Below are 19,369 nucleotides of genomic sequence, written 5' to 3'. Positions count from 1 at the left end.
TTATTAATAATTGCTGAGTATCCTTTGGAAAAGTCTATCGACAAGGGTTATTTAGACGACCATATTACACACATCTGTGGAGTTATTATAGTACATGTACTTCATAGTAGATAGTTTATCGTCAAGTACAAATGTCAACTTCTTTTACCTGTAACAACTGACATCATCTTACAATTTGGTATACAATTTTCTGTCTTTGTTTGTTGGGGTTTAACGTCCGAGTAGCAATATTTCAGCTATATTCAGACGAGTCTATATTTTATCATACTTTTTTCATTTCAACCCAAGCCAAGGTAAACAAATGAACCGACTTTATCAATGAGAGAAACAGTAATTGATAAGAAATTCACACGCAACTAAAACAGAAATACTTTTTAGTCAGATAATTTTGTACTTTTTTAAACTGTGTTAAGTTTTTAAACTTACTGTATACCAATTACACTATATTACCATATTAGTATACCATACTTCATATTTCGTGTTTAATATAGGGATTTCACACCGAATGACGCAAATAAAAAGTCAGATTTGCGACGATTTGGGGATAGGTGCTTAATATCTACAAAAGTTTGAAAACTGATACTCCAATGTTTCGTGCAGTCTTGAATAAAGACTGAAGAAAGTTTATTTTAAAAAATGCAATCTCAGCTTTATCTTACCAAATTAAATGGGTATTCTTTGTTCAGTGTCTCCAGTTTCTTCCACCATTTCACTGCGCCCTCATAATATCTCATTCAAAACACCTAATTAATATTTACAGTGTAATTCTAGGTCTATTTAGTTTCTTTTATCCTAAATATGGTTTCGTGATGTTGACAAAATATACAATTTTCTTATAGTATAAAAGCAAACAAAATACCAATAGGACAATTTTTTAATGTTGGGAAAGAAAGGTAAGAAAAAAAGTTATCCTTCTAATTTTTAGTGTATTTATTTGCGAATTCTTTTTTATTATCAATTGATATCATTGATAGATCTTTATTCATTATATTGTAACTGAAAAGTAAAACCGAGGACATCACATTCGATCTTAATCAGATAATTTTTCGTATATGGTCTTCAAACTTATAAAATTAATCAGAACCTAATTATCTAACCTTGATTTGAAAACTGAATAAAACTTTTCTCTACGTAAGCAGACCTTTGAAGGAGGCTTTCGGTGAAACTCACTGACAATCTGGTAGTTGAAGCTTGTCGTAAGTATTTGTATCATCTCGGCATCTTCATAAAGTTATATGATATAATATTTTTTCAGCATGATTCGATATAGGATGTTATTAGCAGTCTTCCTTGTAGCCTCGGTGTCTACTCAAATATACTGTTTTGTTAGCGATGAAGATTTCAACGAAGATGAGGTAGACGCTTTAAAACAAATCTTGTCATCATCTCATAACGAAAAAAAGGGATTTAAGGAAAAGGCTGGTATGACAGATGAAGAATTTGACACGTTAGATGAAATGTTATCGATGATCGAAGACAGAAAGATGGCAGAAGAGAAGAAAAGAAAAGTGGAGGTTGCACGAGAAAACACCAGAAAGGCATTCGAAGAGGCGTTAGAAAATAAGGGAAAAGAGAAAAGGGAACCCTTTAGGCATTCAGGCAAGATTTATTTATTGTTTACTACTCTGGATAAGTGATATGGTCATACAATTAAGTTATTCATAATTGTTTTTAGACATGATTTTCTTCATTTAGTTGTTTTAGAATTGTTATTCTAAATATCTGGGGTTTTTATTATAAGTTCATAAGGCTATAGAAAAAAATCCTTTTCAGGTTTCAGTAGAAAAGAAAAGAAAGGAAGGTTCAGAAATGTTAAACTATCACAGAGGGCGAGACAGATACTAAATGTTGGAGACATGTTGTTAACAGCCAAAAGGACTTTAACTAAAGAGTAAGTATAATTTAGGAAGACTATTGTATGTACATGTATGCATATTGGATGTGACTATTGTATGTACATATATGCGTAATTAATGTAACTATTGTATGTACATGTATGCATATTTGTTGTAACTATTATATGTACACGTATACAACTGATGTCTTATCCCATTTGTTTACCAATTCTTAAGTGATAATTAACTCTTGATAAATTTCTTGTTGAAATCTGATGAACGAGTGAATTGTGTCTGAAATAATCTAAGTTAATTTAATGCTAATTCAAATGAATAAAATTAATTAAAAAACTGTTCTGATTTTAAATCCAAGTATTAATACAGACTAACGATTTTCTGTCATCAAATGATTTTGCAGAGGATAAATGCTATAAGATTGTTTCATATTTGTTGTAGAACTGGGAAGCCTTTAACTCAGCTTGCTAAAGACCAAGAATACAAAGCGGCATGGGAAGAACTCTTACCACAAACACACAAGAGACAGAAAAGGTATAGATCTTCTACCTATCGGAAACCATCAATATAGTATCAACCATCAACCATCAATATAGTATCAAATGGAAGGCATTATTAGTAACTAACATCAGCATTTATAGATAAACTGTACTTATATTTTGCTCATTTGTTTTAAGTTAAACTTCTATTTTGCCCGTTCGTTTTTAAGGCAAGGTGCACTTCTATACTGCCCGTTCTTTTTTTAAGGCAAGATATACCTCTATATTGCCGTCTCTTGTTTGTGAGGCAAGATACATGTGTATATTTCTATACTGCCCGTTTGTTGTAAGGCAAAATGTACTTCAATACTGCCCGTTTGTTTTAAGGCAAGGTGTACTTCTATACTGCCCGTCCGTTTTTAGGCAAGATGTACCTCTATTTTGCCGTTTCTTGTGAGGCAAGAAATATTTCTATACTACCCGTTTTTTGTAAGGCAAACTTTACTTCTATACTGCCATTTGTTTTTGGTAAGATGCACTTCTATTTTGCTGTTTGTTGTAAGGTAATTTATACTTTTATACTGCCCGTTTGGTGTAAGGCAAGATGTACTTATATTTTGCCCATATTGTCACATCATTGATACTTGTGATTGACTTTATTACTTCGTATAAGTTACAATAAAGGATTGTAGACGTTACGCACGCTATTGCAAAATATATGGTATCGCCTGAATGTAGCTGAAATATTGTTGCTCGGACGTTAAACCCCAACGAACAAAACAAAACAAACAAGCAACATATATGGTAACGTCGGAATTAAACGTTTGTTACTCAATGTTGGCAACACTTTTCGTTTCGGCTTTAAAGAAGAATTAAATGTATGCTCGCTCACTGGAACATGTGTTCAGTATGGGGAAATAAGCAATAATTATATGATTGGTAGTTTTATATTTTATGTGATTCAAAATATCTTAAACAGTTCTTAGGAATTCGACATACATGTGTACCACAGCGTGGAATGTAACCCTGAATATGAACTCTGAACTTAGCTACACTTAACATACCCTGTCCAATAGACAAACAAGGGACTGCATTGATCTCGGGGACCGCGCGGCTGTGTGTGTGGGGTGAAAATTGTTAGTTTCATTCATCTTATTTTCTTGAAAAGCAAAAAAATCGATGTTTTTCTTGGAGCATCAACTTAAAAGTAAATATTACGAAAAAAATATTTTTTGCTTTTGCATACACATTACTTATAGAAGATTATTGAAATATTATATCTTTTACAATGTAATGTAGCCACAGCTATAAAATAGTTTCAAATATGTTATTACATGTACACATGTACACGTGTGGCGTATTCAAGTTCCGGGTGCATATTGAAAATATTTGGTGTGCATTATATTATGGCAGAAATGAGTAAATGATGGCCTGGACCTTTTACAATATCTTTGGATCGGACCAGTTTTTTCTTGATCCGCCTTAGAGTCTCTACAATTGGAAGTCTTTGTTCTTTTATACCTTCTGCTACTGATTTCAAATTGTTCGTTGTATAGAATATTTTAATAGTCTTTATTTGTACATGTATTAACCGTGACATATATGCACTCTCTGTCTAGAGAGGGAACATTTCAGTTATTACTTACAATAATTTAAAATGTGTATTTTGATCTATGATTTCATGTTACATGTACCAGTAGCATAATATAATACTGCGATTTCTATTTATCAGAAAATCAGGCTTTAATCAGCGGCCTATTAGAACTCCATTGGTGATTCTACGGCACCTACGTTAAAATACTGTCTTTTCTTCTTTTTTTATCCTTTTTCCCCCCTTTTTTTTTGCTCATTTGCGCTTTTTGATATGAAAAATGTTTGTGACTCCATTATCTACTTTCATTCTTTTTCATTTGTCTCTTTCGTTTACATGTTACATACTAGTAATTAATTGCAGAGGCGAGTTTAAGTGTCCGATTCAGGTTATCTAAAGAGTGAAATATATATTTCCTCCATGTTCCGATCGACGGAAAACGTTTCGAAACGTTCAAAAAGTGAAAATTGGACAAATTGTTAGACATTTGTTTAGTTCGATTTTTATTTATTTCAACTCCAAAAATATGAAAAATGAAATACGTGTGTTCATAAGTGCATGTACAAGTACAAAGTTTCATGGTAGAAATTGCCAATTGATTAAAGAATTACGTTGGAGCATGCAGTTTTCTCAACAAACGCAGAAAATATCGAATTCAGACATTTCTTGAGACATTTTCAAAAAGCCGTAACTTTTTCGTTTGTACTGAAAATTTTATCAAATAATCGTAAAATTGTTGACCGTGTGTACATTTATAGGAAATACATATTGGAATAGAATATTGTGTAAATAAGAACTTAATTTAATAATAAAATGTGACTACTGCACACTTTTAGAAATCTGAACATTTACAAACACGTTCATTTTTGCTCTGAATGTTTGTTTACCTAAAATAAATGCAGTTTAGATAATTATCTCAAAAATAACATATGATTTTATTCTTCCTTGCAAAGTTTTACAAACTTTCTACCCCCTGCAGGAGCGCAATTCACTATTTAAGTTTTTTAGACTTACAATCTGTTACACCTGACAGGCGGAATTTTAACGTTTTTACGGGTCTTTGATAAGTTTAATTGATTATAAAATATTAGAAGGTCAATTTGTGATATATATTCAGAACTGAAAATTCGTCCAGATTCCAACAGTATACAGCTTTCGCATATTCACAATTTTATTTGTTTCCTGGTACTTCAGACAAACAGCAGAATGTGATAACCAGTACCGAACTATTGACGGAACATGTAATAACGTCAAGAATAAACCACTTGGATCAGCTGTTACTACACAACCCAGATTTCTACAGGAAGTTTACAGCGATGGAGGTATTTTTGTATTTTGTTTTCTTATGATTACTTTAACTATACAGACATGGTGTAAAAATGATATAAATCAAAGTTCTTTGTAAAGAGTACATTAGCAAGATCTACTTTTAGAAGTTGTTAATTCCTCTAGATACAAAATCTACAAACTAGTTATTGTAACCAATTTTTTTACACTTTTATCAGCTTTCCATTGTTCTTTAATTGGAAAAGCAAATAACCATTTATTTCCTAGTTTTATCACCATACTAATCCTGATATTAGTTAGCAATATAATCCATTAAATAATATTTCAATAATCTTCTATAAGTAATGTGTATGCAAAAGCAAAAAATATTTTTTTCGTAATATTTACTTTTAAGTTGATGCTCCAAGAAAAAGCAACGACAACTCAGATTTACCTGGTCCAAGAACCATTAGTAACGAAATGTTTAAAGTCCCGGATGACAAAGAATCTAGAGATGAGGGTTTTAATACTTTAATGAGCTTCAATTGGGGTCAATTTATAGACCACGACCTTGTTCTGACACCGACCTACGAAGGTTAGTTCGGACAGCTTTGTTCGTGCGAATGACAAAGGTCAATTGTTCAAACATCGTGAGAGTTTCTTTTGTTAGATTTTGTTTAAATATTAAGGTGACACGGGTTTTAATTTTGTCAAATAGCGTACATAAATAGTATTTTGCTGTGAAAATTGAAAATTATTTGAAGGAAACCATTTCATTACAATAAACCTTTTTATCATGATTCATATATATATATTTTTTTTTTAGAAATTAGCCACGAAGCGATCAATTGCTGTGAAGATGGTGACAGGTACATTGCTTTTTCATTGTAAAGTCAAGATCAGCAGATATCATTGTCACATTCGTTACATAACCTAATCATCAGTAATAAGTATAAGAGTATTACAGTAACTAGACACAGATCCAAGAACGGACGTGCCAGGTGTACGGCCCCCTAAAAATAGTTTTTTTTTGCATGGAATTTTTCACAAACTCTACTCCCAATATCTATTTACAAGTGTACCCAATCGCACGTTCGCCATCTATTCAAGTTAAAAAATTCTGACTATTTTGGACTAATCAAACCATGTTCTATGACATTAAATGATAAACATTGCATTTGACTACAACGATGACGGACCACATTGTACTATGTAAAAATGCAACATTCTAATAACCGACCCTTTCTTCGCTAGTATCCTTACCCCCAACAAAACCTTTCACGCAAGAAGTCATGATTACTTAAGTTGCAAACTGACAAACTTAATCTGCGGATTAGAATGCAACATATGCGATCGAGAATATGTCGGTGAACCACAAGAACGATTAAACAACGAATGTGCGGTCACCGTTCGGGAAAATACCAACAAATTACCGACAGTTAATAAACATTTTAATCAGCAGGACCATTCAGTTCTCTCTATGAAAGTTCGTATCCTTCATCACATTCGAACTATACTCTTATTTATGCCTGTCTTTTTACTACACATTCATTACAAAACAAGTCTTGATACTCCTGTTTCTGAACCTGCCTCACAATTATACTGACTTTTGGCCATCATTTTGGATATTGGTTTCCACAGACTCTTCAAACCAGTTTGTGTGAAAGGTCAAGATGAAGAAAAAAATAATTTCTTCCACCACCGTTTGTCAACAAAGTATAGATGCAATTAATTTGGCTAACATCATCCATCACAAAAAAAACACTGTATTTTAAAGACAAATCAATACCGTTTATTTTCTCATTCTTATACTTTACCTATTGCATCCAAAATTTTCAATTATGAAAGGCTGTTACAGAACCTCGAAATTGAGGACTTTAAAGCTAAACCACCAGACAGTTATCGCAAAATATTGATCCGGTAACGTCATTAAGGGACATTTAATCATCTTAGAAAACGAATTTCTCCATAAGGTCCTTTCTGAAGGTCCCATGTACCGTGAACCACGCTCCGTAAATTGGAATTATAACTATAAAATTCTTATGGATACCGTGGAGGACTTTACAAGGAAATGGATAAAACGAGGACAAGAAGATATTGATTCACTGTCAGAGTGGGTAAAGGCTGTGGAGTCTTAAATTTTGAAACGTATGAAAGTTTTAGGTATGTCAATGAGGTTCAATACTACATTAGTTTTCAAAGACCCCGATGTAGAAAAAACATTGTCTACTATACAGGCTAGAAACCACTAATTCCACTTCTTATAGGCTTCTATGCTAATTTCACAATATTCAATGGCTTCTCTGGACTTTACCTTAACTTTAACCTGCAGAGGACTATATATCAGCATGATTCTACATATGTCAGCTCACAATCCTCAGAATGGCATGTGGGATTAGCAGACTTGCAGTGCAGTACTGGTCACCGGAAGTGAAGGGTCTATAAATAGCATGGGAAATCCAAGTGTTTTCACAAGATAGGGGTATATTTAGAAACCATTATGGAGATTAGGCTTCACATGACAAGAAGCAAAATGCACCTATAAAATGTACAGAAATGTTTTTCCTTTCAGAAACTGTTTAAATTTTTTAAATAAGATGAGAACTTTTTTCACAGCACTATGAGGAACAGGGGTAATTTCTGCGCAGGACTATTTTTGCGTACGTTCCAAATGCTCATTGGTTGAATCAGTGGTCTGTAACCTATACATGACCAATATGTTGTCTAACCAGCAGACAGAACCGAAAACAACATACACTTACTGTTTATTATCAGCGATAGATGTAGATAATAATAGCAGTAATAAGACATATACTGCTACCACACTCTCCAAAAAAGAGAAAGTGAAAACCATTAAACTGTACTATCCTCTTTTGGTCTCTCTACCAAAGACGATGATTGTGATCTACCGTCTATGTACTGGATTCCTGAACTCCACAAGAATCCACACAAACAACGCTACATAGCTGGATCTGCAAAATGTATCATAAAACCTCTTTCAAAATTTTTAACTTCTATACTCGCAGCTAGGATATCCACCCTTCCACGACACCTGTTACTCCTATATAGTAGTGATATGAATTCAATCTATTCGAAAGATCATCTGGGAACCCTCAATTTAAGATTATTATCAGAATACAATAGCATTAAAACCGATGATTTTTAAACTATTTATACTTCTATTCGCCATACTCAGTTTAAACCCTGACTCAAAAAAAATATACATCGTTGTTACTAAAAAAAGACGTTACAACTAGATACATATATCTAGTACTTGCTAGAGATTCTTCATACTTTGTAAAAACGATTCCAAATCATCTTCCATATATACCGAAGAAGTTGTTATCAAAATGCTGGATTTTTATCGACAATTTATTTGTCCAGTGTGATGGAAGCGTTTTTCAACGGACGGTTGGCATGCCAATGGGAACACAAATTGTGCTCCGTTTCTCGCTGACTTACCGGTATTCCTCCACTCTTGTGAGACTGACTTTATTGCTGATCTGATCCAAAAAAGGGATTATTGGCTAGATCCTCCTTCGATCTCAGCTTCCGCTATATAGATGATGTATCATCTTTAACCAATCATAGTTACGGAGATGGTCGCATCTACCCCAAAGAGCTTCAGATAATGGACACTTACAGACACTATGAAATCAGCATCATGAAATACAACAAACGCGATGACTTCTCTTTCCGTATTATCAACTTTCTTTTATTTGTGGCAACATCCCTTTTCATATCACAACTCTTACGTTATGACAGAACTTTTTATACCGCGCTCGACTTCTATTCAGTTAGACTTGCACGATGAGAACCGTCTCATAGTTTTCCTTTTCTCTTTTGCTTACCCCGTACATTTTATGAGCAACACGACGGGTGTTTTAAGAAAAGCAGAGGACACTTACCCCTCTGGTGAACTTGATCCATACTCTAAGTTTGTGGTGGAGTCCGAGTTGCTCATTTGCTTTTGTTTCTTTGTACGTTTTATTTTGGTTATTTAATGTTATTTGTTGTGTTTATGTTATCCCTGTCTGGTTTTTATCCTAGGATTATTAGTATATTTTTTTGATTTCCGCTTGAATCTCGGTTCCATTGATTACTCTTTAATAACTTATTTCAGGAAGGAATGTCTACCAATTCAAGTACCGCCGGGGGATGAACTGAACACTGAATGCATGGAGTTTGTACGATCAGCACCAGTAACGGACAGTTCACTAGGTATATCGGATTTTGGAAACAAACTTATTTTTTTAAAGTAACAGCTTCCATCATCATAGGTTGATTTATTTAGATTTAAGAAAACTGAAGGTGTAATTTCCTAGTTAAGCTGTTTCCTGTCGAGTATCTCCATTACACATCTAATAAAGATCATATTCACCGTTCCTCTCAGTTGAGGCTGTCATAATTAACATCATATATTATATGTCGTTTTAAAAATATATAAAGTTTGTTTTTATTACGGTTGAAATTATTTATATGAAGTAAATTCATCACCGTACTCACAGTCAATTTACCATTCGTTCGCGACAAAGTGAAAAAACGAAGTGAACATCCGTTGTTTAACGGATACACATTTCCCTTATGAATTTGTTCTAATTAAGAACGGGTAAAAGATACAAAAATGTTTGTCATATCTATTTTGAGGATATTTTACTACAAATGTTGGTAATCTAAAAAAAAAAAAAGATAACTGGACATTATTTTTTAGATGGGAAGCAAGTAGTTAACACCATAACATCCTATATTGACGGAAGTATGGTATATGGGAGTTCTAAGGAGGAACTTGACGAATTAATCGGGGAAGGAGGTAATTAACTATATCAAGTATGTTTTTCTCATTCAGACAAATAAGCGGGACTAATTGGGGTGATAACACTCTTTTTTCAACTGCTTAATTGAAAGTTAAATAAACTTATCTAACTTACGTCTTTATTGCCAAGACATCTTGATCATCTGATCTTTTCAATGTTACCTAGCTGTCAGACCAAAATCGATGGTTCATCTCAAGTTAAATTGTCACCCGTGTTTTCTTGTTGAATGGTTAGCTAAGTTTTTTTTTTGACACCATATGGATGGATTATTTCTAGAAACGGAGCTGTCTTGACGAAAATGGTGATTAGTTTGTTGGTATTTCCAGATGAATTGAACATTAAATACGAATATGAAATTAAAATACTTCACGTCTTCCTTTTTAATTGTTAGGAAAGATGAAGGTAAGAGGGGACGACATGCTTCCAAAAGACACCTCTGGTGAAGCTTTTTGTACGTTGACCGGTAGAGATGGTAACGACTATTGCCAGGAAGCAGGTAGGTACCATTTCTATACACTGAATGGTGAAGATGGTGACAACAACTGCTAGGACACAGAAAGGTACTATTTCTATACATTGACTGGTGAAGATGGTAGCAATTACTCCAAGAAAGCAGATAGGTACCATTTCTTTACACTGAATGGTGCATATTGTGACGACTACTATCAGGAAGAAGGTAGGTACCATTTATAAGCATTGGCTGGTAAAGACGGTGACGAATACGATGAAGAGACAGGTAGTTCACATTTCTGTACATACAATGGTGAAGACAAAGAAGACTACGATGAAGAGACGACAGGTAGTTCACATTTCTGTACATACAATTGTAAAGACAATGAAGACTACGATAGAGAGACAGGTAGTTCACATTCCTGTACATACAATGGTGAAGACAGTGAAGACTACGATGGAGAGACAGGTAGGTCTAATTTGCTATACATTGACATGTGAAGATTGTGACGATTACTGTAATTAAGCAGGTAGGTAACAGTTCTGCAATGAATTGGTGAAGATAGTGATAACTAGTGACACGAGTCAGTTAGTTAACAATTTCCTATTGATGAATATGGTGAGAAGTAAAGAGCCAATTAAGTAAAATTTCTGTTCATTTACTTGTGAAGATGGCGAAGCCGTCGGTTAAGATACAGGTATGTCGCATTTCTGAACATTAACTGATGAAAATGCTGAAGTCTACTTTCTACAGACAGATAAGAAACAATTTATTTAAAGACATGTGAAGGTGCCGACGACTGTGGTTGGGATGTATTAGGTAACATGTAGTTTTCATGTTCCATTTTAGACATGAAACTCTTACCACGGACGAGGTCCTGAACTAGTACTGTCGACACATTTGTTAGATTCAATCTTTTCGAGTTTAAAGAAATTAAATGCAAATTTTATAGTATCTCAAACCCAGCAAAGACTACATCAGTTTTCAAAGACCCCGATGTAACATTGTCTACTATACATGACAAATATGTTGTCGTACCAGCAGACAAAGCCCAAAACAACATTGTTTTTGTCTGCTAAACGTTTTGTATCCAATGTTTATTATCAGAGGTAGACGTAGATAATAATAACAGTGATAAGACCTACACTGCTACCACACTTTCCAAAGAAGAGATTGTGGAAAACCATAAATCTGTGCTATCCTTTTTTGGTCTTTCTACCAAGGACGATGATTGTGATTTACCGTCTATGTACTGGATTCCTAAACTTCACAAGAATCCATACAAACAACGTTTCATAGCTGGATCTACAAAATGTACTACCAAACCTCTTTCAAAACTTTTAACTTCTATACTCACAACTGTCAAAGAGGGTCTACAGTCCTACCACAACACTTGTTACTCCCGTAGTGGTATTAATTCAATGTGGATCCTGAAAAATTCAAAAGATCTTTTGGAGACAATCAGTTCAAGACTATTATTTGAATATAATAGCATTAAAACCTATGATTTTTCAACACTGTATACTTCTATTCCCCATACTCAGTTTAAATCCCGACTTAAAAAACATTATACATCGTTGTTTTTCCAAAAAAGATGGTACACCTAGATACAAATATATAGTTCTTGGTAGAGATTCCTCATACTTTGTAAGAAATAATTCCAAATCATCTTCCAAATATACAAAGGAAATGTTTACTAAATGCTGGAATTTTTAATCGACAACATATTTGTCCAGTGTGGTGGACGTGTTTTTCAACAAACGGTCGGCATTCCAATGGGAACAAATTGTGCTCCTTTACTAGCTGACCTATTCCTTCACTCTTATGAGGCAGACTTTATAGCTGATCTGATCAGAAAGAAAGAATATTATTTGGCTAGATCCTTCAATCTCAGTTTCCGCTATATAGATGACGTGTTATCTTTAAACAATCCTAATTTCGGGGATTTGATACATCGCATCTACCCAAAAGAACTTGAGATAAAAGATACTACAGACACTGTGAAGTCAGCCTCATATCTTCACCTACACTTAGAAATCGATGGTAAAGGAAAACTATTGACCAAACTTTACGACAAACGTGATGACTTTTCATTCAGAATTGTCAACTTTCCTTTCATCTGTGGCAACATCCCTTCGGCTCTTGTGTATGGAGTGTTCATATCAGAACTCATATGCCAGAGCTTGCCGAAACTACGCCGACTTTTTGTATCGCGCTAGAACTCTAACAAATAGGCTTCTGGAACAGGGTTATGTTGCTACAATATTGAAGTCATCACTACAGAAGTTTTATGGTCGTCATCATGAACTCGTGGATCGTTATGGTGTATCCATCAGCACCATGAAAACTGATTTATTCAACGGGTCATAGTTTTCCTTTCCTCGTTTGTCTACCCCGGACTTGACTTTTTATGAGCAACTCGGCGGGTGTTTCTAGAAAAGCAGAGGACGCTTACCCTACCGGTGCACCTGGTCCATGCTCCCAGACTTTAGTGGAGTCCGAGTTGCTCATTTACTTTTGTTACTTTGTATGTATGATTTTAGTTACTTTGTTGTGTATGTCTGTTTTCCATGTCTGGTCTTTGCCCCTGGATTACATTCTTTTGATTACCGCTATAACCTTGGTTCCCGTGATTACTCTTTCTCCATTCGACAATTTTTTTTTATCAAATTTGCTTTGTTTGTATGTCTGGTTCACGACATGATTCCTTTGTATAAGTTTCTCCTCATATTTGTGTGGTAATACGTATTTCAAAAATGAAAAAAATGGAGTTGACTTTTTACACATTCACAACCAGTGCATTTCAGTATTCATAACTAATTGATCTATTTTTATACTAGGTGATGTAAGAGTGAACGTGCAGCCTGGATTAGGATATATGCACTTACTTTTTGTCAGATTCCACAATTATATAGTGGATCAATTACAGGAGATAAATGGCGATTGGGGTACAGAAAAACTTTTCAATGAGGCCCGGAAGATTGTTGGAGCAACCATACAGCACATAACATATAAAGAGTGGTTCAACAGTAAGTTTGGCAAAGTTTAAATATCTTTCTATTTCTAAGTACACTTATAGGAAAATCGTTCATTTCTTTGTTAACCGACTATTGTCTTACGAACTGTGGACTTAGTTAGAGACCCATGTAAATGCGCTTCTGGAAATGAATGAAATATCTATATGAAAAATAAACTAAAACAATATATGTCAACAGCTTACTCAAAAATTGAAACGTGACAGAACTAAAAAAACTTTTCCCCATTTTCCAGATTTATTTATTGAAGATACAATCAAGAAGTACAATCTTGGTTTACTCACCGAAGGTTATTCTGATGATTACGACGACAAACTTGACCCAAGCATTAGAGTTTCATTTGCTACCGCTGCTCTAAGGTTTGGACATACCATGGTAAGTGGGAGAGTGTCTAAACTGTACCATGGTTAGTGGAAAAGTGTCTAGACGTGTACCATTGTAAGTGGGAGAGTGTCTAGACGTGTACCATGGTAAGTGAAAGAATGTCTAGACATGTACCCTTGTTATTGGAAGTTAGACATGTACCATGGTAAGTGGAACAGTGTCTAGGCGTGTACCATGGAAAGTGGGAGAGTGTCTAGACGTACCATGGCAAGTGGAAGAGTGGTTGGTTGTATACCATGGTAAGTGTCTAGACGTATCCCATGGGAAGTGGAAGAGTGTCTAGATGTGTACCGTGGTGAGTTGAAGAGTGTCTAGACGTGTTTACAATTAATTTTAACGTATAAACAAAACCTGGCATATAGAAAACATATCTATATGTGAAAAGAGTGTTGTAAATAATATGTTGTCTGTTAGACATATCTGACCGGATGCTATGTATCGTATTAAACTTAACCTCTCATGATGAAAACCAAGAAAACACACACACAAAAAAACGAATTAAATGTTTTGCTTTTCTTAAAGGTGCCAAAACAGCTAGGTTATATGAACTCCGACTACAGAACTACTAACAACATGACCCCAATGGAAAAGACGTTGAAAAATCCTCACTTACTGGTTGATCAAGCCGGCTCTAAGATTGTGGATCTTGTCAGATATATGACATCAACATCTTCAAAGAAGGCAGACAGGTAAATAACAAATTTTAATGCAAATGCAATCATTGTGAAAGTAAAATCATGTACTTTTTATAACATTTTCATGTTAACATTTACAGATTTAGAATTAAACAGCCAAAGTTAATGATTTCTGTCATTATAACTACGATGGTGCCAACAATTATTCAAATCTGTGATTTTTTTTGAGGTATCGCAGGACGAACCGAAAGACGAACAGGTGGTAGCGATATTCCATGACTATGTAAGGTCAACAAATACCACCTAAAAACTATATAAACTAAGCCTATATATAAAGTTGTAGACAAAATGTATTAGATTGCCTATCAAGTATCAAGTATTTTTTTCAACCATGTTGATTAGAGTGACTTAGAAGTCGAACTTGCCTAAGAAAAAGTCGAAATAGGTTTCAAAAAAGTAACAATGAACTTTTTTAAGGTTCCGCAAATAAAAAATGCCTCAGTTTTTAAGTGATGGAAAAAACAAATGTTTATTAAATTCTTCTGTATTCTATTTAAGAGAGTTCGAAGATGCCATAAGAAACAAGCTATTCAACAGCAGCCTCGACTTGACAAGCCTTAATCTTCAACGGGGCAGAGATCACGGCCTGCCTTCATATACAGCTTGGAGGAAATTCTGTGGTCTCAGTGTTCCTAATCAGGACGATTTTGGACAACTCAAAGATATTCTATCTCGACAGAGATTAGCCCGAGTTTACAAGTAGGACCCATGGTTGTGATAACACTTTTCTTCTTTGCATTTTGGAAGAGTAATCCAGGGAATCAAGATTCTGGCAGAAATTAAAAGAATGTAACCCAAGGACGAAGACCAGTATATGAGCAACTCGGACTCCACTAAAAACTGGAAGCATGGACCAGGTGCACCAGTAGGATAGGCGTCCTCTGCTTTTCTAGAGAAACACCGTACGTGTATGTGCATCCGATATTGGGCTAGGATTTAAATGAATTGTGTTAAAAATAACTGATTCATCTAAATGTATTAATATTTTATAGGAAAAGTGCCTTTTCTTATATCCGTGACATAAAAATACGAAACGGAAGAAAAACACGGTATAATAATGATGATTTTCAACGCAACAAATATGTTGGTAAAAATTATTTTGGTAAAATTAACCAACATACATAAACATTAATGCAAATTATTGTTTATTCTTTGTGTTTTTCAATAAATTGTAGAAGTATACATGATATCGACTTGTACGTTGGCGGAATGTGTGAAAGACGCATGAAAGGGGATGTTACATACATTGGTCCAACTTTTGCATGTATACTGGGGAAACAATTTCAGTTACTAAAGCAGGGTGACAGATTTTGGTATGAAAGACCGCCACCAGAAGGATTTAGTTCAGGTGTGAGATTTCTTATTTTGCAACTGTCACGAATGTCAATTATCCATTCATTTTTATTATAAAGATAGCATCGTTTTATCGACTGTTCCGGTGTAATAAATTTCGATAATTAACACTGTGAAATAAATTCGGGAATTTCACTCTAGGACTTTCTCCCGCCAAAACGTCACAACTTATCAATCCACCAATCACAGAATTAAATTCATGTTGAAAATATCGATAAAATATGAAGAAAATCTATATGATAAATAAGATCATCAATTGGTTATCGTGAACAAACAAAGTATGATCATCCGTTAAACCGTGGCGTTCTTCAGTACTCCTGATTATATTTATGTTATTCACACTTTCTAATTAATTATCCTGTTAGTATTTACGCCTTCTGTTAAACTTTAAAATACCGGGTACTTGTTTGTCTGTATATTTATAAAAAGTTTCAAAATAATTTTCAATTGTAAATGGGTCTTATGTCAATATCTAATATTTAAATGATTTTTTTAAAGCACGCTTTCGTTTTACAACGGATCAAACACAGGCTTTCCCTAAATAAAACATAATAATACCAATCAAATTTTGATATACTGTACACGTATTTCAAGGATCAGCAGCATTATAATCAAATATATATCTTACAATCCATAAATTGTATACAAGAATTCCTCAAGTCCAGAACTATCGAAATAGGATGCCAAATCCATCACGGGAGGTAACAGTTGTAGAATTTGTAGAATTATTAATCGTTTGAACATTTATGAAGAACTGAATAGTTGGATACGACATCACAATAATTCTCTTGATCGAATTGGCACCAATTGAAAATTTCGCCTATTTGTTTTTAGAACAACTACAGGAAATAAGAAAAATAACACTATCTTCCGTCATGTGCACTATTCATGGAGATGAGGGACTGGAAAAACTACAGACCAATGCAATGAAAAGACCTAACTCAAGGTAGCACTTAGTTATGAATAATATATATGTTGATATGGACTTCATACCCTAGGCGCTTTGGTTTGAACAACAAATAGTCAGACCTTCCGTAATCCCGATGTGTTCATTGACGCTTTGATGCTACGAGATTGAAGTCATCACTACAGAAGTTTGATGGTCGTCATCATGAACTCGTGGATCGCTACGGTGTATCCATCTGCGCCATGAAAACTGATTTGTTCAACGTGTCACAGTTTTCTTTTCCTCTTTCGTCTACCCCGGACTTGAATTTTTATGAGCAACTCGGCGGGTGTTTCTAGAAAAGCAGAGGACGCTTAAAACGATCAGGACTCAAATCACTCATTCTACTTTATTGCACACGAAATACTAAACCATTCTATATGAATTCTAGAAAAGCAACGATTTTATTTTAAATTAAAAAAAAACAACATTAACTACAAGCTGTAGCCGGTTACATCGATCGCCTGGTACGGATTTTCAGTACAATATAGACTTTCACAATATTGAATCCTTCTGCATTTTTGTTCTGATTTTTGTAAATGAAGGGTAATTACAAAATTACCAAACTGACAAAACTTAGGTAGTAGTCAAAAGGAAAATCCGTATAATAAATGACAACATCAGGGTAAAAACCGGAAAGTTGGACATCATCGTACTGACTCGAAACAGGCATTCCAAAATGAAAGGTGGGTTAAACCAGTTTTTTTTAGCGCGCTAAACCTCCAGCTTCCAATGCGTTTCATTATTTCCGGTTGTTTCAGACGATCGTGTGATGACGACAGAAGGTTCCCTAAGATTGACTTTAGTAAATGGAAAGAATAAAACACCACGAACAATGTAAGCTTATTATATCTATACATTATTATCAATTTAGATCGAAGAACAGAATAGATATAGCAGTCACCAGAGCTTATATATTTGTAAAGCCTGGTAGCATCTGCAATTATCTTACACTGCCGCAGTAAAATAGTTCCAATGGCATACCGTATATAGGTTCAAATGCGGTTAGTTAGATCTATTTTTGTAGGTATTTCTAGTATATCAAATTTAATTCTATGTTATTTACGCCAATGAACAAACACAATAAACAACTTTCATTGCCAATTAACTATGCTGATTAATTAGGATGGTACATTTGTATTAACAACAATTGAAAATAGTTGTCTTCTAATCTCTTATCAGTACCTGTTTATTTCTATGCAATCAGTGGTTCACTGTCGATTTATATAAATTGTCTATTTATTTTTAAACGCATAATATAGATAGAAATGAAAACCTGCGAGGCTATAAATAATTGGAATGTTAGGCTGTCTTCTTATATTTCATGCAGACCCTGGCGGATCCAAATACTCATAAATATGTGGTAGTGGATCCGATCAAGAAACCTATATAAAGAAAAGGGTTCTATGCTATCATTTGCCACTCATATTTGGTTGGCAAATATTTTACAAAAGGATAGTATAACCCACCAACCCCCGAAAGCATTCCGATGTATCACTCACTGTATCGTGTATTTTTATTACGGTTACAATCTCATGACATCGGAAGCCCAGAGATGACAAATAAAAATAAAATTTTGCTTAGACCATGGCAATGGAATTTCGATTATGCATTTCTCGGGAATGGTGTCAGTCTGTGGTCTTGTGATATTTCTTTTTGTAATAATCATTCTATACGGCTATTTTGGTCATGTGTAAAGATAATAGAGTTGCAGGTGCTACAGGTGCTCCAGGGTCTTAAAAGTGCATGGCTAATGTTGTCTGCACCACAGATAATTGTCGAAATTGTATTCCAAGACTTAGGCGTTTACGTTAATGTACTTGTGCCTGGAACTACTATGTAGATTCCTAAGAAACTAAGCACTTTAATTGAAACATAGGTGTCTAATGATAACTTTTAGCACTTGAGCTATAAAGCTCATATCAACAGAGGAATGTAGCTAGTTAAGATGGGCATGCATCTAAGGATTTATTTCTGTGATTATGGTGGCTTAAGTTTGAATGTTTTGACAGACAGTCATCTAAAATGACTTCAGGATAACGCAACGGTCGACATTCAAATTAAAAAATACGCTACAGAACGTAGGAATAGTACAACCAAGGATGATAGGGCTATTCAAGAGCCACGAGATGTCTATCTAAGTATTAAAATGTTTGCTGAACGATTGACCTCAAGGAATTATATGTTTACTATTTTTGTAAGGGAGAAAAAATTGTTCACCAACCACGCAGAACAATATTAGAGACTAATGTGTGTAGTTAACCGACTTATTTAATTGTGCATATAAATAATGAATAAGTTGAGTGGCTACATTTTTATTACATTCATTTTATTTCAGGAAAGAAAGACAATGTGGATGACCTGCCGATATGAAAATAATGAACACTTCAACTTTCACATCTTTTAGTAAGCTCTCTCTTTCCGAATAAAAATACATCACTGCCTTACAGTGTTCACTGCTTCAACGAGTTCGACTTATTTAATTAAACGGTTCGGGTTGAGAAA

General features: G+C 34.4%; 1 protein-coding gene across 1 annotated transcript; it reads left to right on the top strand.

The window, feature by feature from the left end:
* Positions 1-743: 743 nt before the first annotated feature.
* LOC148610940 (salivary peroxidase/catechol oxidase-like) lies at positions 744-19,325 on the top strand. The gene is made up of 18 exons (XM_088590877.1): positions 744-893; positions 1,256-1,599; positions 1,774-1,891; positions 2,292-2,384; positions 5,115-5,242; positions 5,602-5,781; positions 6,013-6,055; positions 9,310-9,407; positions 9,898-9,996; positions 10,392-10,496; positions 13,292-13,480; positions 13,722-13,861; positions 14,393-14,559; positions 15,064-15,264; positions 15,741-15,913; positions 16,753-16,864; positions 17,626-17,701; positions 19,203-19,325. Exons 2-17 carry the CDS (start codon positions 1,257-1,259, stop codon positions 17,684-17,686), a joined length of 2,250 nt encoding a protein of 749 aa, XP_088447003.1. The 5' UTR covers positions 744-893; position 1,256; the 3' UTR covers positions 17,687-17,701; positions 19,203-19,325.
* The last annotated feature ends 44 nt before the right edge of the window (positions 19,326-19,369 follow it).

The sequence above is a fragment of the Perna viridis genome, chromosome 7, assembly GCF_037379345.1.
Source record: "Perna viridis isolate PV_CMFRI_1.1 ecotype Kerala chromosome 7, ASM3737934v1, whole genome shotgun sequence".
NCBI lineage: Eukaryota > Metazoa > Mollusca > Bivalvia > Mytilida > Mytilidae > Perna > Perna viridis.
The sequence above is the reverse complement of the archived record's forward strand: the minus strand, read 5'-3'. Positions and strand labels throughout refer to the sequence as shown.

Coding starts and splice junctions, on each gene's coding strand:
- LOC148610940 (XM_088590877.1), top strand. CDS start 1,257: ATGATTCGATATAGGATGTTATTAGCAGTCTTCCTTGTAGCCTCGGTG. Junction 5,782..6,012: donor TCTGACACCGACCTACGAAG/GTTAGTTCGGAC, acceptor TTTTTTTTTTAG/AAATTAGCCACGAAGCGATC. Junction 15,265..15,740: donor AGATTAGCCCGAGTTTACAA/GTAGGACCCATG, acceptor AATAAATTGTAG/AAGTATACATGATATCGACT.